Consider the following 16,145-nt stretch of genomic DNA (forward strand, 5'->3'; position numbering starts at 1 on the left):
GGCGCCACTTCAAATGCATTTGAACGGAAAAGTCTCCAAGGAAGGAAGATGATTTCTAACCTTCTGTTTGGGCCACCAAATCAATGCAATGCTTCTCAATTAACCCAAAAATAGCATTTTGGGATACAATTCTAAAGTCCACCTCTGCGTGAAATGGTATCCTTGTTCAAATGAAAAGAAAAAGAGCATAGAACAGGAATCAAGACTAACTTTATCAACATTTTTGTCCAAAAGAAGAAGAAAAAAGACCATGCTAACAAGGCTAATATAACTCAATGGTTTACTTAGGACAGTAAATATGTTTAAGCGGCAAGGTATCGCCACTTTTAGCTTAAAATCTATCGATTAGCTTTTTTTTTCTAGGATGGAACGGAGAAAAAGTCTTGGAATCGCCCGGCCAACCCAATAACGGGGTGTGGAATTTCCTAAGAAGAGGGCGCTTGAATTCAATCGCGCACACACACACACACACACACACACACACACACACACACACCTGAGCTGACAGCAATGTACACAATGGAACAATTGATGGCGGCGCGGTTGCGCCGGTCCCAAACACGAGCGGCGATCCTAAAGCAAGCTTGACCCGAGGGCCCCCACGCAATCACAACATTTGGACGGCGTCCAGATGGTTGCCACGCAGCCGTCGCCCGGAAGGTGTTGAGGTTGAGGAAGGAAGGAAGTGCCACTTAGCCCAAGTGCTACGGCCGCCGTGTGTGTGTCATGATGACCATCAATAGGACGGACGGAGGTTTCAGAAATTGACATTGTGGTTTCCAAAAAAAAAAAGAGGCATCTATTCATGTTGCATGCTTTTATTTTGACATCATAAGCAGATTCGGGACTGGTGTCACAGATTGGACGTCTATCGCCGTCAACGGCACCTGATTGGTTCACGAGGAAATAACCGCAAATTGCCAGGGAAAGGCCAATGAACAAGTCATCTCCTGAAATCAACAGGGAAGGATCCAAAATGTACAGGAAGTGACCCAAATTGAGTCATTTGCCTCAATTCACTCAAACTGAGAGGACAAGTTGCCAAGGTTTAAATTTCAGGGCATTGGTTGATTCCTTTTGAAAATGGCACCCAGGGAGTCAACTTATTGGAGCACCTCGAATGGCCCTTTATTTGTCCGGGTCCAAAGCGAAGCACAATCTGGCGAGGAGACAGAAGAAGAAGACCCGGCAGAGCGGCAGACTTGGTAAGGGCGTGTGCGGAGGGGGTGACGTGAAGGCGCTACAAGGCGCCTGCCGGTTATGCAGAAACACACATTTAATGGAAGGAAGGCAGGCCAGGCAGGCTTGACTTTGTGTTCCCGAGCTGGAGAGCGAGAGAAAGTGAAAAGACGGTCTGGATCCCAAGCTGAATTGGGACGCGGGGGTCTCTCGGGGTGCCCACCGCCGCCACCCCGCCAATGCCACCACCGCTCTTATTGAAATAAGCCACCCCCCGGCCCCGCCTTCTAGGTAAACGCCGCTATAATACACCAAATGAACAGAAGCAGCCCTGGGGAAATCAGACCCCTCTTCTATAAACACTTGCCCCGCCCCCAACTCCCACGCACGACCCTTAGAACGTTGACGCCGCGACGCGACAGTCTCGAGATCGGGGAGGAACTGAAATCCCGAAGAAAATTTGGGCAGAAACCCCTTCGGCAAAGGCTAAAGTTTATCATTTCCAGTTCCGTTGACTCAGAATTGAAGCTAACAAACCCGATCGTTCGTATCAACTCGAGTTCCCGAGAGAATGATGCTAGCATCGTATCAACTTCAAACCTTAGTTAGCATGCTAGGCTTTCTCAATTGGACTGGTGACCGAGTGGCTTCAGTTTTAGCACAGGCCAGGACGCTAAAGCGCTACAAAGACGTCGGATTTGCGTTCGTCGCGTCTCTCCGCCGGAGGAAGCTAGCTAGCTCTGGATGGCGCCATCTCGCCCGCCGCTTAATCTGAGCCCGCAATCACGTCCAGCGACGGGAGCACAAAGCCGTCTGGCCAGCGCCACCGGGAACCGCTATTATATAATCGCCGACAGCTGGGCCTCGCAGGGAGGGGGTCAATCACCCCCCCGACGGCACTTTTTGTCCAACTCTTGTACGCGTCAAGGTAAAGGAAAGGTGTTCATTTTTGCCTTCTCCTTCTTTGGCCTTTGATTTAGCCAATAGGGGCCATCTTGGTAGAGTCACTGGCTCTAAAAAGGGTTTACGGTCGATTGGTCGCCGGTCTTTTGGTCGCCCTGAAGGTAAGTGATAATTACCATTTAAATCATTGCTCAAATTCCCTAAATACAACCTGCAAATTACTATTTGGTCATACTTAATGCCCTAGTAATTATTAGGCTAAAGAAAAGCTCCATATTTCGCGGACATTTATTGTTTTTTGTTGGAGAACTTGCCAAGACCCTGACCGACGTACCTTCTTAAAGGGACAACGCATGTACATACAAACTTTTACACTCACACGTCGCCTCAGTAAAACTGCTCATGGCCATTGTTGGCTTTTATTGATGCGTAGACCGTGTTGTTTTACCTTTTCACCCATGTCTTAAATGAACGAAAACATTGCATTTCTACCATAAGATGCATAAATACGGAACATGACCATCCATTTATTTGAGCGTAAAGGTGACTGGGTGTTGGATGCTGACTGACCTTCACGCCGCCTGCAGGCCTCCAGTACAACCAGTTGTACTCCTTCCCTTCCTCCATGATACAACTGCAGTCTGGAGGTCATAGTACACCAACTGTTCCCTGCAACGTGCATCCACAAAGTGGCCGTTTTTACAGAGAAAACCTTCACAAACCATCACTTTAGTTCACTGGCGATAAGCGGCGTAACATTTGGCGTGTATTCCGCGTACCGCCAAAGCACGTAGGTACATTGTTCCAAGTTTTTAGAGTGCTTTTACAGCAGATTAGCATCAAAATCCCGTCCGGGTTTTGCAGGCTTCCGCAGCCTTCAATTTACTGTGTGTGCTTTCAGCGAGCCGCAGCACTCGCTGGCAACCTTCGGTATTCCTCCGCGCGGCTCGTGAATGCGGCTATATTTTGGACAACAGCGAACGATTCCTTCGCTCTGGCAGCAAGATAATTAGCATTTAGCGTCGAATTCTTTATCTGGCGCTCGCTGGGATACTTTGTAACGCGTCCGGGTCAGCTTTGGGAAACTTGGCGGACTATTTGGGCTGAAACTGTCCTGTGTTACCAACACGCAATACAATACATTCCCATGTCACTCCGCCGGTGTGACCAGGCCCGCTGTTCCTGTAAACTCCCGCCTTGACACGATGGTCGAGAGAGCTTGAGAAATAAATGCGAAAAAAAAGAGAGAGAGCGAGAGAGAAATAGAGAGAAAAAGAGAGACAGCTATGAAACAAGCAGGCCAAAAAGCTCCTACACTCGAGTACAATCTTTGCAATGGCTGGAATCGTAAACTTCCACCTAAATGGTGACTTTTGACGACAGATTTACAATTTGAATACGCAGAATTTTCACTTTAAAGTGCCATTGACTACGCTAGGCGTCTAATTTGCTAAAACCGTGAAGACACATCTCTCACAGAATGAATGATCGGTCGGTGTCAGTCCTCCAAATCTAAAAAAAAAACTGGACCGGTCATTGGCAGTTCAAGTGCCGCCATTTTTAAACCAGAGCAAAATATGTTGTATTCCAGTGTGGGAATATGTTTCAAACGCAAATTCCTTGACCCCCAAGTGACAGTTTATGCTCTTTTAACTTGCTTGCAAACATCCACTCACGACCATCTGCTGTGGAAAGCTTGAGCTGACACATGCTTTTAATCCCTTCGTATTTTGGTCTCGGCTCGCCTCGAGATACGAGTACAGGTCGGTCGTACTGTAAACAAATCGAAAGGTGGCCAAAGAACGGGTAAAAAACTGGAGAAAAGCTATCGTTTGCGTCATGCTATCGCCCAGTTCAAATCAATTGCACATCAAACGCTGTCAGTAGAATAAAAGAATGCGTACCCAGCCCAAGTTTGAAGGAACTATGGATTTTATCATCATTGGTAGGCATTAATATGAAAATGATGAGTCACGTTATTCATAAGAAAAACCACAAACAAGTCAAACGATGTCTTACCTGAAAAGATGCAGGAAGTCGCCCATTTGGCCCGTTACACCCACACGGGTTGTTGGTACAATAGCTTTTGACCGCGAGGGGTCAAAGGCTCTCCACTGCGGCCTCAAGACTTGAAGGTCATGAATTATTGGAGGGGGGTTGTCCTTTTTGTATCCCATTCTCCTCCACCCGTGCTGCTCAGTCAGGGGGCACACTTGTGGGATAAATCAGTTCTGTATTAAAAGAGGCAAGGAGACATTAAGTGGTTCAACTTCTTACAATGTTTTTTTTCCCCAGTGGAGGAAACATTACGGCTCAGGAGCACCATCTTGTGGTGATTTTTAGACGGTGCACCATGAGTCGTGAAAAGTCAACACGTTTATTTAAGGTTGGGCGTGTATTGCTGTTAACGGGTCCTTTTTTAAAATATAAATTGGACTAACACAACGCATGCCCTGTGTATAAAATAGAGGTCATGTTGGGTATTCACGTGTGCACATTTTTCGTAACTGTCAAATTGAATGGTTTGCCTGTAACGTGGTACCTCTACTTACAAAATCAATTTGTTCCAGAATTTGGATTTTTCTTAAGTAGAGTAGTATTTTACATGTCAATTCACGTTCTTAAAAACCAAAACACCAACTGAATCCTTTAAAAGTGATCCACGTGTCGCAATTGTGTATAAAAGATGTGAGAAATACTCGAGCAAAATGATAGGGTTAAGGTCATTTAAATAAGTGTTCAATTAATTAAATGGAATCAATATATAAAACGGATACAAGAAAGTTATGTTTGAATTGGGGGATTTTAACTTGAATTTCATGTTCGTATGTTGGAACAGTGATTTGCATATGGAAGCTTTTTATCTCCTGAAAAGTTCGTATGTCGAGGTACCGTCGTATTTGGTACGGTATTTTGAACGGGTATACCACAAAAGGTGAAAAACAAACAAAGAAATAACTGAGTTTTACATTGTTTATTAGAAACAGAGGACGAAAATGACGACTGTAAGCCGTAGTCAACGCGAACAAAACAAAATCAAATCAGTTCTACCTTCCAGCTCCTGTGCGGTCCCAAAATCTGCGAAAATAGAAGGTAAAAAGAGGTATGCAGGAAGACCAAGCGCTTACTCTATGGGCGTAACTGCCATTTACAGGTGAACAATGCATCACAAATCCTGCTCGTCTCACTACGTACTGTACATTTTCTTACAAACCTGCACTTAGTCAAATAAAACATGTCGTTATCATATTGTTAGAAATAGTGACAACCAAATTTGCTTCTCTAGTATCGTCAAAGCAGGGTCACCAAGAGAACCATGAGAAATACATTAAGTCTGCACGTTGGTCCCGGAAACAAAACAAAAAAACATTTAAAAGGACACGACTCGTATGAAAGTAGACCGTATGCAGGTCTTTAAATAATGTAACGTATTATGCTGTTTAATACACCCCCCCCCATTTAATATACCCAGGTAAATACGGTATAAGTGATTTTGTCTAGTCACTCATTCAATATGGAAAGCACAAGCAGCACGGAAGCTTTCAGAGACGACATTGCGTCTACTTCCAGTACCATGAGGACAAGAAGAGAGTGGACCATCACACGCAAGCTACTTTTGAGAATAACATCAGGTGTGCTCGACACTATGGCGTTCAGCCAGGACGGATCCGTTATTGGATCAGGCAAGAAGAAAAGCTGGTTGAATTGTCCACTCATCGGAAACGAAGGCACCTGACCGGCGCTGGGAAGAGGCCGAGGTAGGAGGAAGTCCAAGACTTGGCTTGAATTGTTTGTCTTTTTTGAACGATATAAAATGGACCCCTATTCAGACGCAACATGTTAAATTCACATTTACAAGCTCAACACAGACACCCAAACGCAACACAATTGTCAATGTTGTTTTCATGAAACTACTATGTTATGCCACATGCCTGGCTTCTTTCTGCTACTTCTTTTTTGGAACCATTCAGCCATGCCTACGCTGTCACACACATGGGACTAGCTGTTACAATACGCAGCAGAAGGAGCAACACCTCGGTGCCGCCGGAGTTTCGGAGCTGGACAAAAGTGCCGGGAGGAGAGGCAACGCTTCTGACCAACCATTTCATCGTGGGATAAGATGGAAGAGCTGTCGGCGCTTACCAGCAACGGAGTCGAGGAGTTCTGAACTGCTGCTGTTTTCTTCAGCTCCAGACTACTGAGGAACTGTGCGGATAAGCTTGGAAGAGTGACTCTGCATATTCTCTACCTCGGTCAGTCTGCAGAAGTTCCCCATCTCATGGAAGACTTCCTGTGTGGTTCCAGTTTTTGTCAACCTTTACATCTTTGAGTCTATCCGTTTTTGCAGCTCGTTTTGTGTTTTTGCTGCTTTTCTGTCTTTAATGATTTGGTGATTCTTAATGATCCCATTGACTTTGATTTGCTTTGTACTTTTTGCTTTTGCTTTGTTGTTCTGCGGCCTTTGACTGTACTGCCTAACTTATAACTATGCCTTTTCTTGCTACTGTCACAATGTAATTTCCCAAATACGGGATGAAAATTTACAAGAAGAAAATTTACCGTGGCACGCAAGCTCGCAATTCTTCGTGAGCGGCGAACAACGTTCGCCAACAATAAGAGTAGGTGTGCTCTACACCACGGCATTCAGCCAGCACAGATCCGAAATTGGATCAAACAAGAAGAAAAGCTGGTTGAATCGTCCACCCAGCAGACACGAAGGCGCCTAACCGGCGCTGGGAAGAAGCCGAGGTACGAGGAAGTCGAAGAGAAGCTGTTCGAAAGAGTGACAGAAGAGAGGAAGGCCAAGAAATTTGTTAACTACAGGCGCCTCAAGCAGCTCGCCTATGGTAGAGCGACCGAGCTGAACATAGAGGAATTCCAGATGGATATCCCGGCTGAGAAGATCTACAACATGGATGAGACCCCATGTTACTTGGACATGACATCCAGCCAGACGCTCCGCTTCAAGGGAGAGAAAGGCGTTGAGGGGGTGGGATACAGCTTCGGAGTTTTTGTCCAACTACTAACTACTGAATAAAGCCTGACTTGGAATTTTAATGACCTTAAGTATCTATAATTATGCCCCCATGAACACCATACAAATCTTGCCAAAAAAGCAGAGTTGCCGTTTAATATACCTGGGTATATTAAACGGCAGGGGTATATTTAACAGCATAATATGGTAACAGCTCAAGTGTTAACATTCATTAGGAGCTAGAAATGTTTCAGGCGCCTGTACTAAAAAAATAAATTAAAAAAAAAAGTGAATGGTCTCCTGTTACAGCGAGGCGGCGGCCATTTTGGGTCTTCTTCATGTTAACACAAACTTTTGTGACTACCAATCTGAGGCACTGAGACCAAAGTTAATTTTAATGAACCTCATGAACAGGTCCTGCCATCTTGGTCAATTCGGTTGGACATTTTGTTCCCAAATTGAGACGCCGGGAGAAAGAGAGAGAAAAAGAGCCAGGCCGCGCTCTCTTTAAGGCAGCACAATTTGTGATTGTCTTTGGTCGTGAACGTGGCCTCAGAGCGGATTGCGTGTGATGTGAAAAGGTGTCGTTGTGCGCGTCACCGGCTTTAAAAGTTCTGCTGCCGTCGCTTCTTGGCGTCCATGGCGTCCAGGATAGGTTGGCGTTTGGCCGTGTAGCGTTGACGCAGCTCCTCGATCTCGCGCTCCATCATGGGGTCCAGGGCGCTCAGGCGCATCTGAAGCTCCTCAAAGTCCAAATTCTTCAACTGACACAAAAAATCAATTTAAAAAATGGTCTCACCTGATTTTTCCGTAAAAGTCAGTCTATTTGTTTGGTCATTTTAAATGTAAAAAAAGGAAGCTTTTTCAAGTGACGCCGTCTTAATAGTTGACATTGTATTATAATAACATTTTTCAAAAAACTCTATTGGAATTTCTGTCATACTCAATGAAAAAAATCTACAGGAAGAATCAAAATTCAATCCAAAAAAAAATTCTGCTTTCTGCCGTCCTGATGATCTTCATGAAAATTTAAAGAATTTAAATACAATTTTAAAAACACATTCCTAACATCTGTTTGGAAACCGTTGATACAGTAACATTAGTCTGCGATCATGGCTAATTCTACCTGTTCTAGATTACTCACAAAGTCAAAATCTCCATCCTGGGGCACCTTCCAGTTGTCTGGGAAGATGTTCTTGGACTGGATGTGGTAGCCGGGCTGGTCCTGAGGCTGGTTGTGGTTGTAGTTTTCCTGCTGGTGTTGTTGATGTTGATGCTGCTGTTGTTGTTGCTGTTGCTGCTGCTGATGCTGCTGTTGAGCCACCTTGTTAGAGTCTTGCTTGTCAAAGTAGTCCATGAAGGAGGGACGCAGCGGCTGCTGCGGCGTGCCGTGCCCTGCGGGAAGAGCGACCGCGGACTCTCGTCAAAGAGGAGCCAATTCGGAACGCAGGGGAGTCGGTCACGTGCGTCGGCGCTCACGCCTCATGGAGCCCCGATCCTCCTCGTCTTCGTCCTCGTCGTCGTCGCTGTTGATGACCATGGTGCCCAGGTCGGATTCCAGCATGGTGTTGCCGTGCTCGATCATGGTCTGCGCCCCTTCGCTCATGGTCCCACCAGCGCGCATGGTGCCCGCGCCCTCCGAGCCGGACTTGACCATGGTGTGAGAGTCCACCTCCGTTTCCTCGTCCTGGGGGACGCAGCAAAGACAGCGGCTCGGTCGTTTCGCCGGGCAACGGGCGACGGGGGCGCTGCACCCACTGAGTTGTCGTCCTCTTCCTCCAGTTCCCTCTGCTGCTCCTGCTGCCTCTTGGCCTTCATCTCCATGGCCTCGGTGATCAGGTCCCTCAAGATGGACACCGGCTTGGCCTGGCTGATGAAAGGATGCTGCGAAAAGTGACAGGAATGGAAAAAAATAATTAAAAATCACTCTCCCTTCCATCCTTCCTTCCTTCCTTTTCAAGTTCCAACCAACATTTCAAACAAACCTGCAGAAGCTGCGTGGCGGTGGCTCTCTGCTCCGGATTCTTCACCAAACACTTCTTGACGAACTCGGTGAAGTCGTCCGACCACAGCTCCGGTTTCCGGAACGTCGGCGGGGGGTTGGTGGGGATCATGAAGATGGCCTGAGAACGAGGAGACGGGCGGACTTTGGCGATGGAGACCGGGACTGGCCCCCAGCGCGTGACGCTTACTCACTCTCATGGGGTGAATGTCGGCGTAGGGGGGCTTGCCCTCGGCCATTTCGATGGACGTGATGCCCAGCGACCAGATGTCGGCCACGCAGTTGTAGCCGATCTCCTGGATCACCTCCGGCGCCATCCAGAAAGGCGTTCCGATCACAGTGTTCCTCTTCGCCATGGTGTCCTGGGAAGGGGAAAGAGATGAGGCCTTTGCTCGTCTACGGCGTCCACCCACCCGTAAACACTTCTATATTTACCGTTAGCTGTCCCGCCACTCCAAAGTCGGCCAGCTTGGCGTGGCCTTCCGTGTTGAGCAGAATGTTGCCCGCCTTGATGTCACGGTGGATCTTCCTCATGAAATGGAGGTACTCCAGACCCTTGAGGGTCGACTTTAAGATGGTGGCGATCTCATCCTCTGTGAGCTGGTGAGAAAAAAACGGGACTTTATAGATTGTGATGCGTCACTGGAGAGTCCGCAAATCAGCGTCTTCAGGCCGCACCTCGTTCAAGTGCCACCTGTCAATCAACTGTCCCAAAATGGATGGTACTTTGTTTCGCACAAATTCCACTTGGGCCGTCAGATTTAATCCATTTATCTAACTGAGTATGAAGATTTCATAGGGGACTTGAAAATGACATTTCCAGACTTTGAAGTTATTCTACAACACGATAGCTGTCCTTTATCAAGGAAGACCGGACCCACCGTTTTATTCCGTAACCTGATGATGTCAGACACGGAGCCCGCCCCGCAGTACTCCATGACGATCCACAGATCTGTGTTTTTGAAGTAGCTGCCGTAATATTTCACCACATAGGGACTGTGACAAAAGGCAACAAATTAGTTACTTTGGTCAAGCACAATCTTCAAGATGAATTGAGTATTTTTTTTGCTAAACCTGTCACACTGCTGCATGATGGAGATCTCCTTGATAATCTCTTGCAGGTCAGACTCCACAGGAACTTGTTTAATTGCCACGACCTGTCCCGACTCCTTGTGGATGGCTTTGAATACACTGCCATAAGAGCTGAAACACACACAAAAAATGTTTAAGTATTTCTCGACATATACTAAAACGGTTAATGTTACTCTGTCCCGTTTGGACTGTGATGAGGGGAAGTAACAAAAAAAAACTTGCTCACCCTTCACCAAGTTTTTCCAGGACGTCAAAGACTTCCTCTGGTTGTTTGGTCAGACTGTCTTCACTCAGCTTTTTCAGCTTGCTGCTTAAGGAAAAAGAAAGATAGAAAACATTTCAAAAGGAAACAAAGTCATTCATAAGACCACCGTCCGTGAATGATGGAGGAGTCATTGATAACACATTAAAGCTTTGTTTCCTATTCCCACGGGAGCGTGTATGTTCCACAATAGCTTACACGAATACAGTGTTTTAAGAACACGATAAGTTTCATTGTTACAAGTTAGTTATTCTCGTAAAATAACAAATACAAAACGAAAAAGTGTTGAGAAGGCCGACAAGGCTAATTAAAATTAGCGTCACCGGCTAGCTCTGCAGGAGCTAACAAGTCAAGAAGCTTTAAATGACTTAACAGGAAACGCATTAAAGCTTTGTTTCCTATTCCCACGGGAGCGTGTATGCTCCACAATAGCTTACACAAATACCGTGTTTTATGAAGACGATACGTTTCGTTGTTAAAAGTTAGTTATTCTCGTAAAATAACAAATACAAAACGAAAACGTGTTGAGAAGGCCGACAAGGCTAATTAAAATTAGCGTCACCTGCTAGCTCTGCGGGAGCTAACAAGTCAAAAAGCTTTAAATGACTATTAACAGTAACCGAAAAACGGACACAGACCTTTTGGGAGCTGATTGTTCCATGGTTTGGAATGGCAAGTGATCCAAAAAGGTAAAGGAATGGCGTCCAGTTCCAATGTTTTATTTCTATGATAACTGTGTGGACATTGTCGTCGTTGTTGTCAAAAAAAATAGTGCTTGCTTGCGAGTGAAGGCCAGTAGCTAGCCGTGTCCTCTGACCAATCACGAGCCACGTTGCATCGAAGTAACGTCGACACGGCGCACGCGCACTGTTAAATAGCGCGCTAAAGCATCCAGCCTGTTGGCCCGTTGCTGCGATAAGCCAGTTAGTTGCCATATTGAATGTGTCAGAGCAAGGCCACTCTGCTGTGCTCCTCACTTGTACTACTTATTTATTTATTACTTATTGTTACGACATGGGAATAAACTACGTGTATAAGCGCAACAAACTATATGTATACCCCGGGGTGTCTAAACCTATCTCATATGCAGCCCAAAATAATTAACTTTATCAACATAAATACTCAATATAACAATGAATAGCGTAGTCACAAATCAGGCGAAGCTGGGGCAAACAAAACTTACTTAGCTTTAGACAATTGGTGCCCCTCTAAAGAAAAGTAAGGTCTCCACTGTCTTGGCACCTGCATGCATGCCAGACATTCGAACCCATTGCCAAAAATATGAGGGTTTAAATAAGGGCAGGAAGTGGATCTTGGTTGGAGGAGGGATGAGTGGGAAGAAGTCACAGCTGTGTTGGCCTGGGCAGGGCTTTGCCACAGAAAAAAACAAACACAAAACAACACAACCTACTACATAATGTGTACCCAAGCTGACAGCCGTAACACTTATTTATTGATTATTCATTTGTCTGTTTGTTTTTGTTGGATTTGTGCACTTCGTGGCGCAGCTTTAAATTTCATAATACTTGTAGTATCTGCATAATAACAATTCAATTCAGTCGTCGTCCGTTGGGGGCAGTAGCGCCAAGAGAGAAGAAGAAACTGTCTCACGCTAATCGCTGATAAACAAGACGAAGAAGATAGCGCTAGCAGTGTTAATATCCCTGACGAAAAAGGTCGTTTATTTGACCTAATACTCATCTAATGCGGGTGCAAATATATATGACATAAAATATGCACTATAACCTTGCGAATTAAGTAAGAAAGTGATAGCTATATTGTGCTTTTTGCTACGGCGAGACAGCGAAGCTAACGATAGTTAGCGTACTTGCTTTGCTGTGATTTAGACATATAATAATCCAATTAATTCCCATCGAAGAGACAACAAGAAAGTGGGTGTATCCATGAGTTGTAGCGGCACCTAATAACCTCCGCTAGTATGTCTTTAGTCGCTTATGCCAGCAGTGATGACAGTGATGGCGAAGGAACATCGAGCAAACAAGGTACCGGGGGGCTCTTCTCACTTTTGCCAGCCCCCAAAAAAGCATCTCCGGCGGACAGTCATTTGTCAGGTCTGCCCAAGCCCAAGAAGCGTACGGGGCCAGTCAAGATCGGCATACCGCATAATGTGAGTATTGATAAGAGCCACCGTAATGGTTTTAACCCATCAATTGTAGTTCAAGATTGGCTTTTGTTAATAGGCAGACTCAGATGACGAAGAGCCAGAAAAGAAGAAAATCCAACCCAAGGTAGCAATATTCGTCTTGGGCATTCAAATTGGGTTATAAATACCCAAGTGGGGTCAACTCATACGTTGACACCCTACTAATGTTCAATTTGACACAGGTTTCTGTTATTTTTATCCCATCAGGCTGCAGGAAGTGGTCTGTCGTCTCTCCTGCCACAACCCAAAAACCTCAACGTGAAGGCCACTGACAGACAGTTGATTCCTCACGCGCTCACCAAGCGTCCGGATTCCAATGCATCCCCTTCCGCCATAAAAGCGGCGGCCAAGTCGGCGGCGCGGCAGCTGGCCAGACAGATCGTCGCCAACGAGGAGCACGAGGAGGACATCTCGCCGCAGAATTATTTTTCATTGGGCGACGGCCCAGAGCCTCCGACGGCGCCCGTCCTCCCGAGTCACGAACTCGAGCCCGCCGCCGCTATCGTGGAGCCGCTTCCGGCACCCCTCCTGGCGCCTCTTCCGCCCCCGCTTCCTCCTCCGCCGCCTGGCGACGATTTGGGCCAGTCGGACGCCCCTCTGGATTTCGGTGGTGGTCAAGATGGAGCTGTCGCGTGGGGAAACCAATATCCGCAATATCAGCAACCTATGGCGGGACCGGAATCTTACCCCGAAGTATGCCCGTCTCCCATTTCAACTCAGCAAGACCGTTACTAACGGTGAATAACACAAGCGACCTATTCTCATTTAATAGGGATACGATAACAACGAAGCATATTACCCAGATCCGAGCCCCGGCTTGCCGGATGACCAACAACCGGGGAATTCGGCCATGTTTGATGACGAAGCGGTAAGATCGGACCTGTTTAGGAAAGGCTCCTACTGGGCTCCCACCGTAGCACATCTCGCACACTTCTCTGCGTTGCAGTTCATGCGGCTTCAGGGCAAAAGGAACCGAGGCAAGGAGGAGGTGAAGTTCCTGGAGATCAAGGGTGACGACCAGTTGATCGGCCACCAACAGTGGCTCACAAAGAGCATCTCTGAGGAGAAGAAGGTCCACGGATCCTTCAGCAAGGTAAGACCCCCCCCCCGGATTCCACACGGCGCAAAAAGCAAGTTCTCACTTGGCTGTTTTTTGGCCTGCAGAAAAAGGGAGGAATGCCCACGGGACAGCAGAGGCGCAAGCACCAGATTACATATCTGATCCACCAGGTGAGACCCAAAACCAGTCTGTCAGTCGAAGCTCCAATAAAACCTTTTTTTTCTTCTCCTCAGGCGAAGGAACGCGAGCTGGAGCTGAAGAACACCTGGGCAGAGAACCGGATGACCCGCCGGCAAACGCAGGCCAAATACGGCTTCTGAGAGAATTTAAAAAAAAAAAAAAAAAAAAGAGCGGTGCTTCCCATATATTTGAAAACTAATGCACATTTCCTCAACTATTTGCTCCTGGCTCCTTTTTTTAAAGTCAACTTTTACCTTTCAGACAGGCGGGTGGCTTTGGGAAGCCGTGGGGGTTGTAAATGTATTCCTTTGTATGTATACTCCTCATGTCTATTTAGTGTTACATGATAAAATTTAGCAAATGGTCATCATAATTCCCCAAATAATAATATCGTGTTCATATTCAACTTGAGGCACACGGAGTTAGAATTTTATAATAAACAAGCTGGTGCACAAATGGCACAATGTCTTGCTGGTCTTTGAAATACAGCTATATTTTATACATAATGACAAAAAAATGAAGAAAAAAACAAATTCACTTGAGAAAGCATCTTTTTTTTTTAATAAAACAATGTTCTACCCAACAAGTGGTCGTTCTAGTAAGATCTAAATAAATGTACGTTATTTAATCCGTTTTTTTGTTGTCACTCGGTGACATTGACGCGTCATCCTGACTGGACTCGGATTCCGCTTGCTCATCTACATGTTGGGAAACTTTGAGCTCATTCCTCTGCTTTTTTAAGAGTCGCTGCTGTCTGGATGACATGTCCTCGTAGGGGACTAAAGACATGGGGATGCGGATCGTATCCAGTCCGTTCACCTACAATTACATGTCATTAAGATGTGCTTAAAAATTAACAAAAAATCCAAATAACCGTAATCTTACCGTTACTTCGCACCAGTAGTCGCCCAATTCTGTGATAGGCTCAAACGGAAGCTTCAAGGCATGAGGAGGCACTACCATGGACATCTTAAACAAAAATACATATTGATTCATCAACTAACAGAAAAATAAATGCACATCAACTCCACAACTTCCATTTTTTGGGGGGCACCTTTCTAAGGAATCGCCTCCTCACAACTTCATTTGTCAGCTTAAAGTCCTCTGAGGGCATTTTGTGGATGGTCAGCTTGCAGCCCTTTAGGAACTCCACTGTCTGCATCATAAAGTACATTTGACTTATTTCCGCCACTGTGTTTGTTTGTGTTTTGCTGACTCACCAATTGTCCGGTACGGGTTTGGACTCTTTCGTGAATGTCGCCCTCACGCAAACGCTGGAAACCAAAGAGACAAAAGTGTTCCAAAACCACCGTGCCACATCATCACATCCCATCCCAACGCACACCTTGAACTCCTCCGCAAAGATCTGCTTATTCTCAGGAGACGGATACACGGCGAGTCCCTGGGGCAGCAGCTTGTTTCGTCCCAACGACTTCTTCACCATCACAGTCTCTCCTCGGCCACCCAGCTCTGAAACACATCCCCAAAAAATGAGCACAGGGGTTTCCAATTTTTTTGGGGGGGTGGGCGTGAAGACTCACTGGGGACAGTCTGGGTGAGGATGAGCTCCATCTTTTCCTTGGGAGTGTGTTTTTTGTCCTCCACGAGCCTGTAGATGCGGTGCCGGCGGGGGTGTAATCTCGGGGGGCTGCCCACCTTGGCTAGGGGGACCTGCCACCAGCGCTCCAACACCACGGTACTCTAAAATAACAAAAAACAACGCGTCAGTTCAAAGAAATAAGTGGCTGTTCCAGAAGCCCACACTAATGGTGCTAGCTTCAAGGTTCACGACAAAAAATGGGAATTCGGGACTACAATTACTGAGAAGTGCTAGTGTTTATTAATGTATTAAAAAGAGGAAACTGACCTGGACAGGAGTCATAGAGAAATTCCTGATCGACATTTGGCCGAGTAGATTATGAAGGGCACGGCACCGGGAGCTCAACATGTTTAACTTTCGTTTATATAGAGTGATAAGGGAATAGTTTTTGAGGTAATACTTCGTAAAAACTGCCTTGACAGAAGCCTAAAGCGTCGTATAATTGCACATTTTTCGCGGCTACTATTAAAACTCGAGAACGCTTGTAATGACGTAAGGACCCCAATCGATTAGTAGCCCTACATTTTTGCCTGATTACAAAACAAAACAAAACAAAACAAAAAGAACTGGGTTAAATCAAAAGGGACGTCAAATTGCATTAGTATTATAGTTGAATTAATCTTGTCTATTCATATGGGTTAAATTATGATTATAAAAATAAAAGTGAGTAAAATATTGACGTTTGTTTTCTTTTCCTAACACTAACTAGTAGCCCAAGAAATAGCCTG

The 16,145-nt window shown here is 45.9% G+C and overlaps 3 protein-coding genes and 1 long non-coding RNA gene across 4 annotated transcripts; 1 reads left to right on the forward strand and 3 right to left on the reverse strand.

Moving 5' to 3' along the window:
* Positions 1 to 802: 802 nt before the first annotated feature.
* Positions 803 to 4,531, reverse strand: LOC144066877 (uncharacterized). Its single transcript, XR_013297765.1, has 3 exons — positions 4,102 to 4,531; positions 2,653 to 2,751; positions 803 to 1,159 (listed from the first exon to the last, which is right to left on the reverse strand). It is a non-coding gene; the product is annotated as an uncharacterized LOC144066877 (long non-coding RNA).
* A 506-nt stretch (positions 4,532 to 5,037) lies between these two features.
* stk3 (serine/threonine kinase 3 (STE20 homolog, yeast)) lies at positions 5,038 to 11,228 on the reverse strand. The gene is made up of 11 exons (XM_077590276.1): positions 11,052 to 11,228; positions 10,378 to 10,458; positions 10,134 to 10,262; positions 9,941 to 10,055; positions 9,495 to 9,659; positions 9,254 to 9,421; positions 9,043 to 9,180; positions 8,816 to 8,941; positions 8,537 to 8,744; positions 8,202 to 8,452; positions 5,038 to 7,821 (listed from the first exon to the last, which is right to left on the reverse strand). Exons 1-11 carry the CDS (start codon positions 11,072 to 11,074, stop codon positions 7,663 to 7,665), a joined length of 1,563 nt encoding a protein of 520 aa, XP_077446402.1. The 5' UTR covers positions 11,075 to 11,228; the 3' UTR covers positions 5,038 to 7,662.
* A 595-nt stretch (positions 11,229 to 11,823) lies between these two features.
* prcc (proline rich mitotic checkpoint control factor) lies at positions 11,824 to 14,281 on the forward strand. Its single transcript, XM_077590277.1, has 7 exons — positions 11,824 to 12,541; positions 12,615 to 12,662; positions 12,785 to 13,270; positions 13,350 to 13,445; positions 13,524 to 13,670; positions 13,742 to 13,807; positions 13,871 to 14,281. Exons 1-7 carry the CDS (start codon positions 12,353 to 12,355, stop codon positions 13,955 to 13,957), a joined length of 1,119 nt encoding a protein of 372 aa, XP_077446403.1. The 5' UTR covers positions 11,824 to 12,352; the 3' UTR covers positions 13,958 to 14,281.
* Positions 14,282 to 14,355: 74 nt separating this feature from the next.
* mrpl9 (mitochondrial ribosomal protein L9) lies at positions 14,356 to 15,919 on the reverse strand. Its single transcript, XM_077590278.1, has 7 exons — positions 15,685 to 15,919; positions 15,359 to 15,518; positions 15,163 to 15,287; positions 15,038 to 15,091; positions 14,872 to 14,973; positions 14,703 to 14,786; positions 14,356 to 14,636 (listed from the first exon to the last, which is right to left on the reverse strand). Exons 1-7 carry the CDS (start codon positions 15,763 to 15,765, stop codon positions 14,442 to 14,444), a joined length of 801 nt encoding a protein of 266 aa, XP_077446404.1. The 5' UTR covers positions 15,766 to 15,919; the 3' UTR covers positions 14,356 to 14,441.
* Positions 15,920 to 16,145: the final 226 nt, after the last annotated feature.

This window comes from Stigmatopora argus, chromosome 21 (assembly GCF_051989625.1).
Source record: "Stigmatopora argus isolate UIUO_Sarg chromosome 21, RoL_Sarg_1.0, whole genome shotgun sequence".
Taxonomy (NCBI): Eukaryota; Metazoa; Chordata; class Actinopteri; order Syngnathiformes; family Syngnathidae; genus Stigmatopora; species Stigmatopora argus.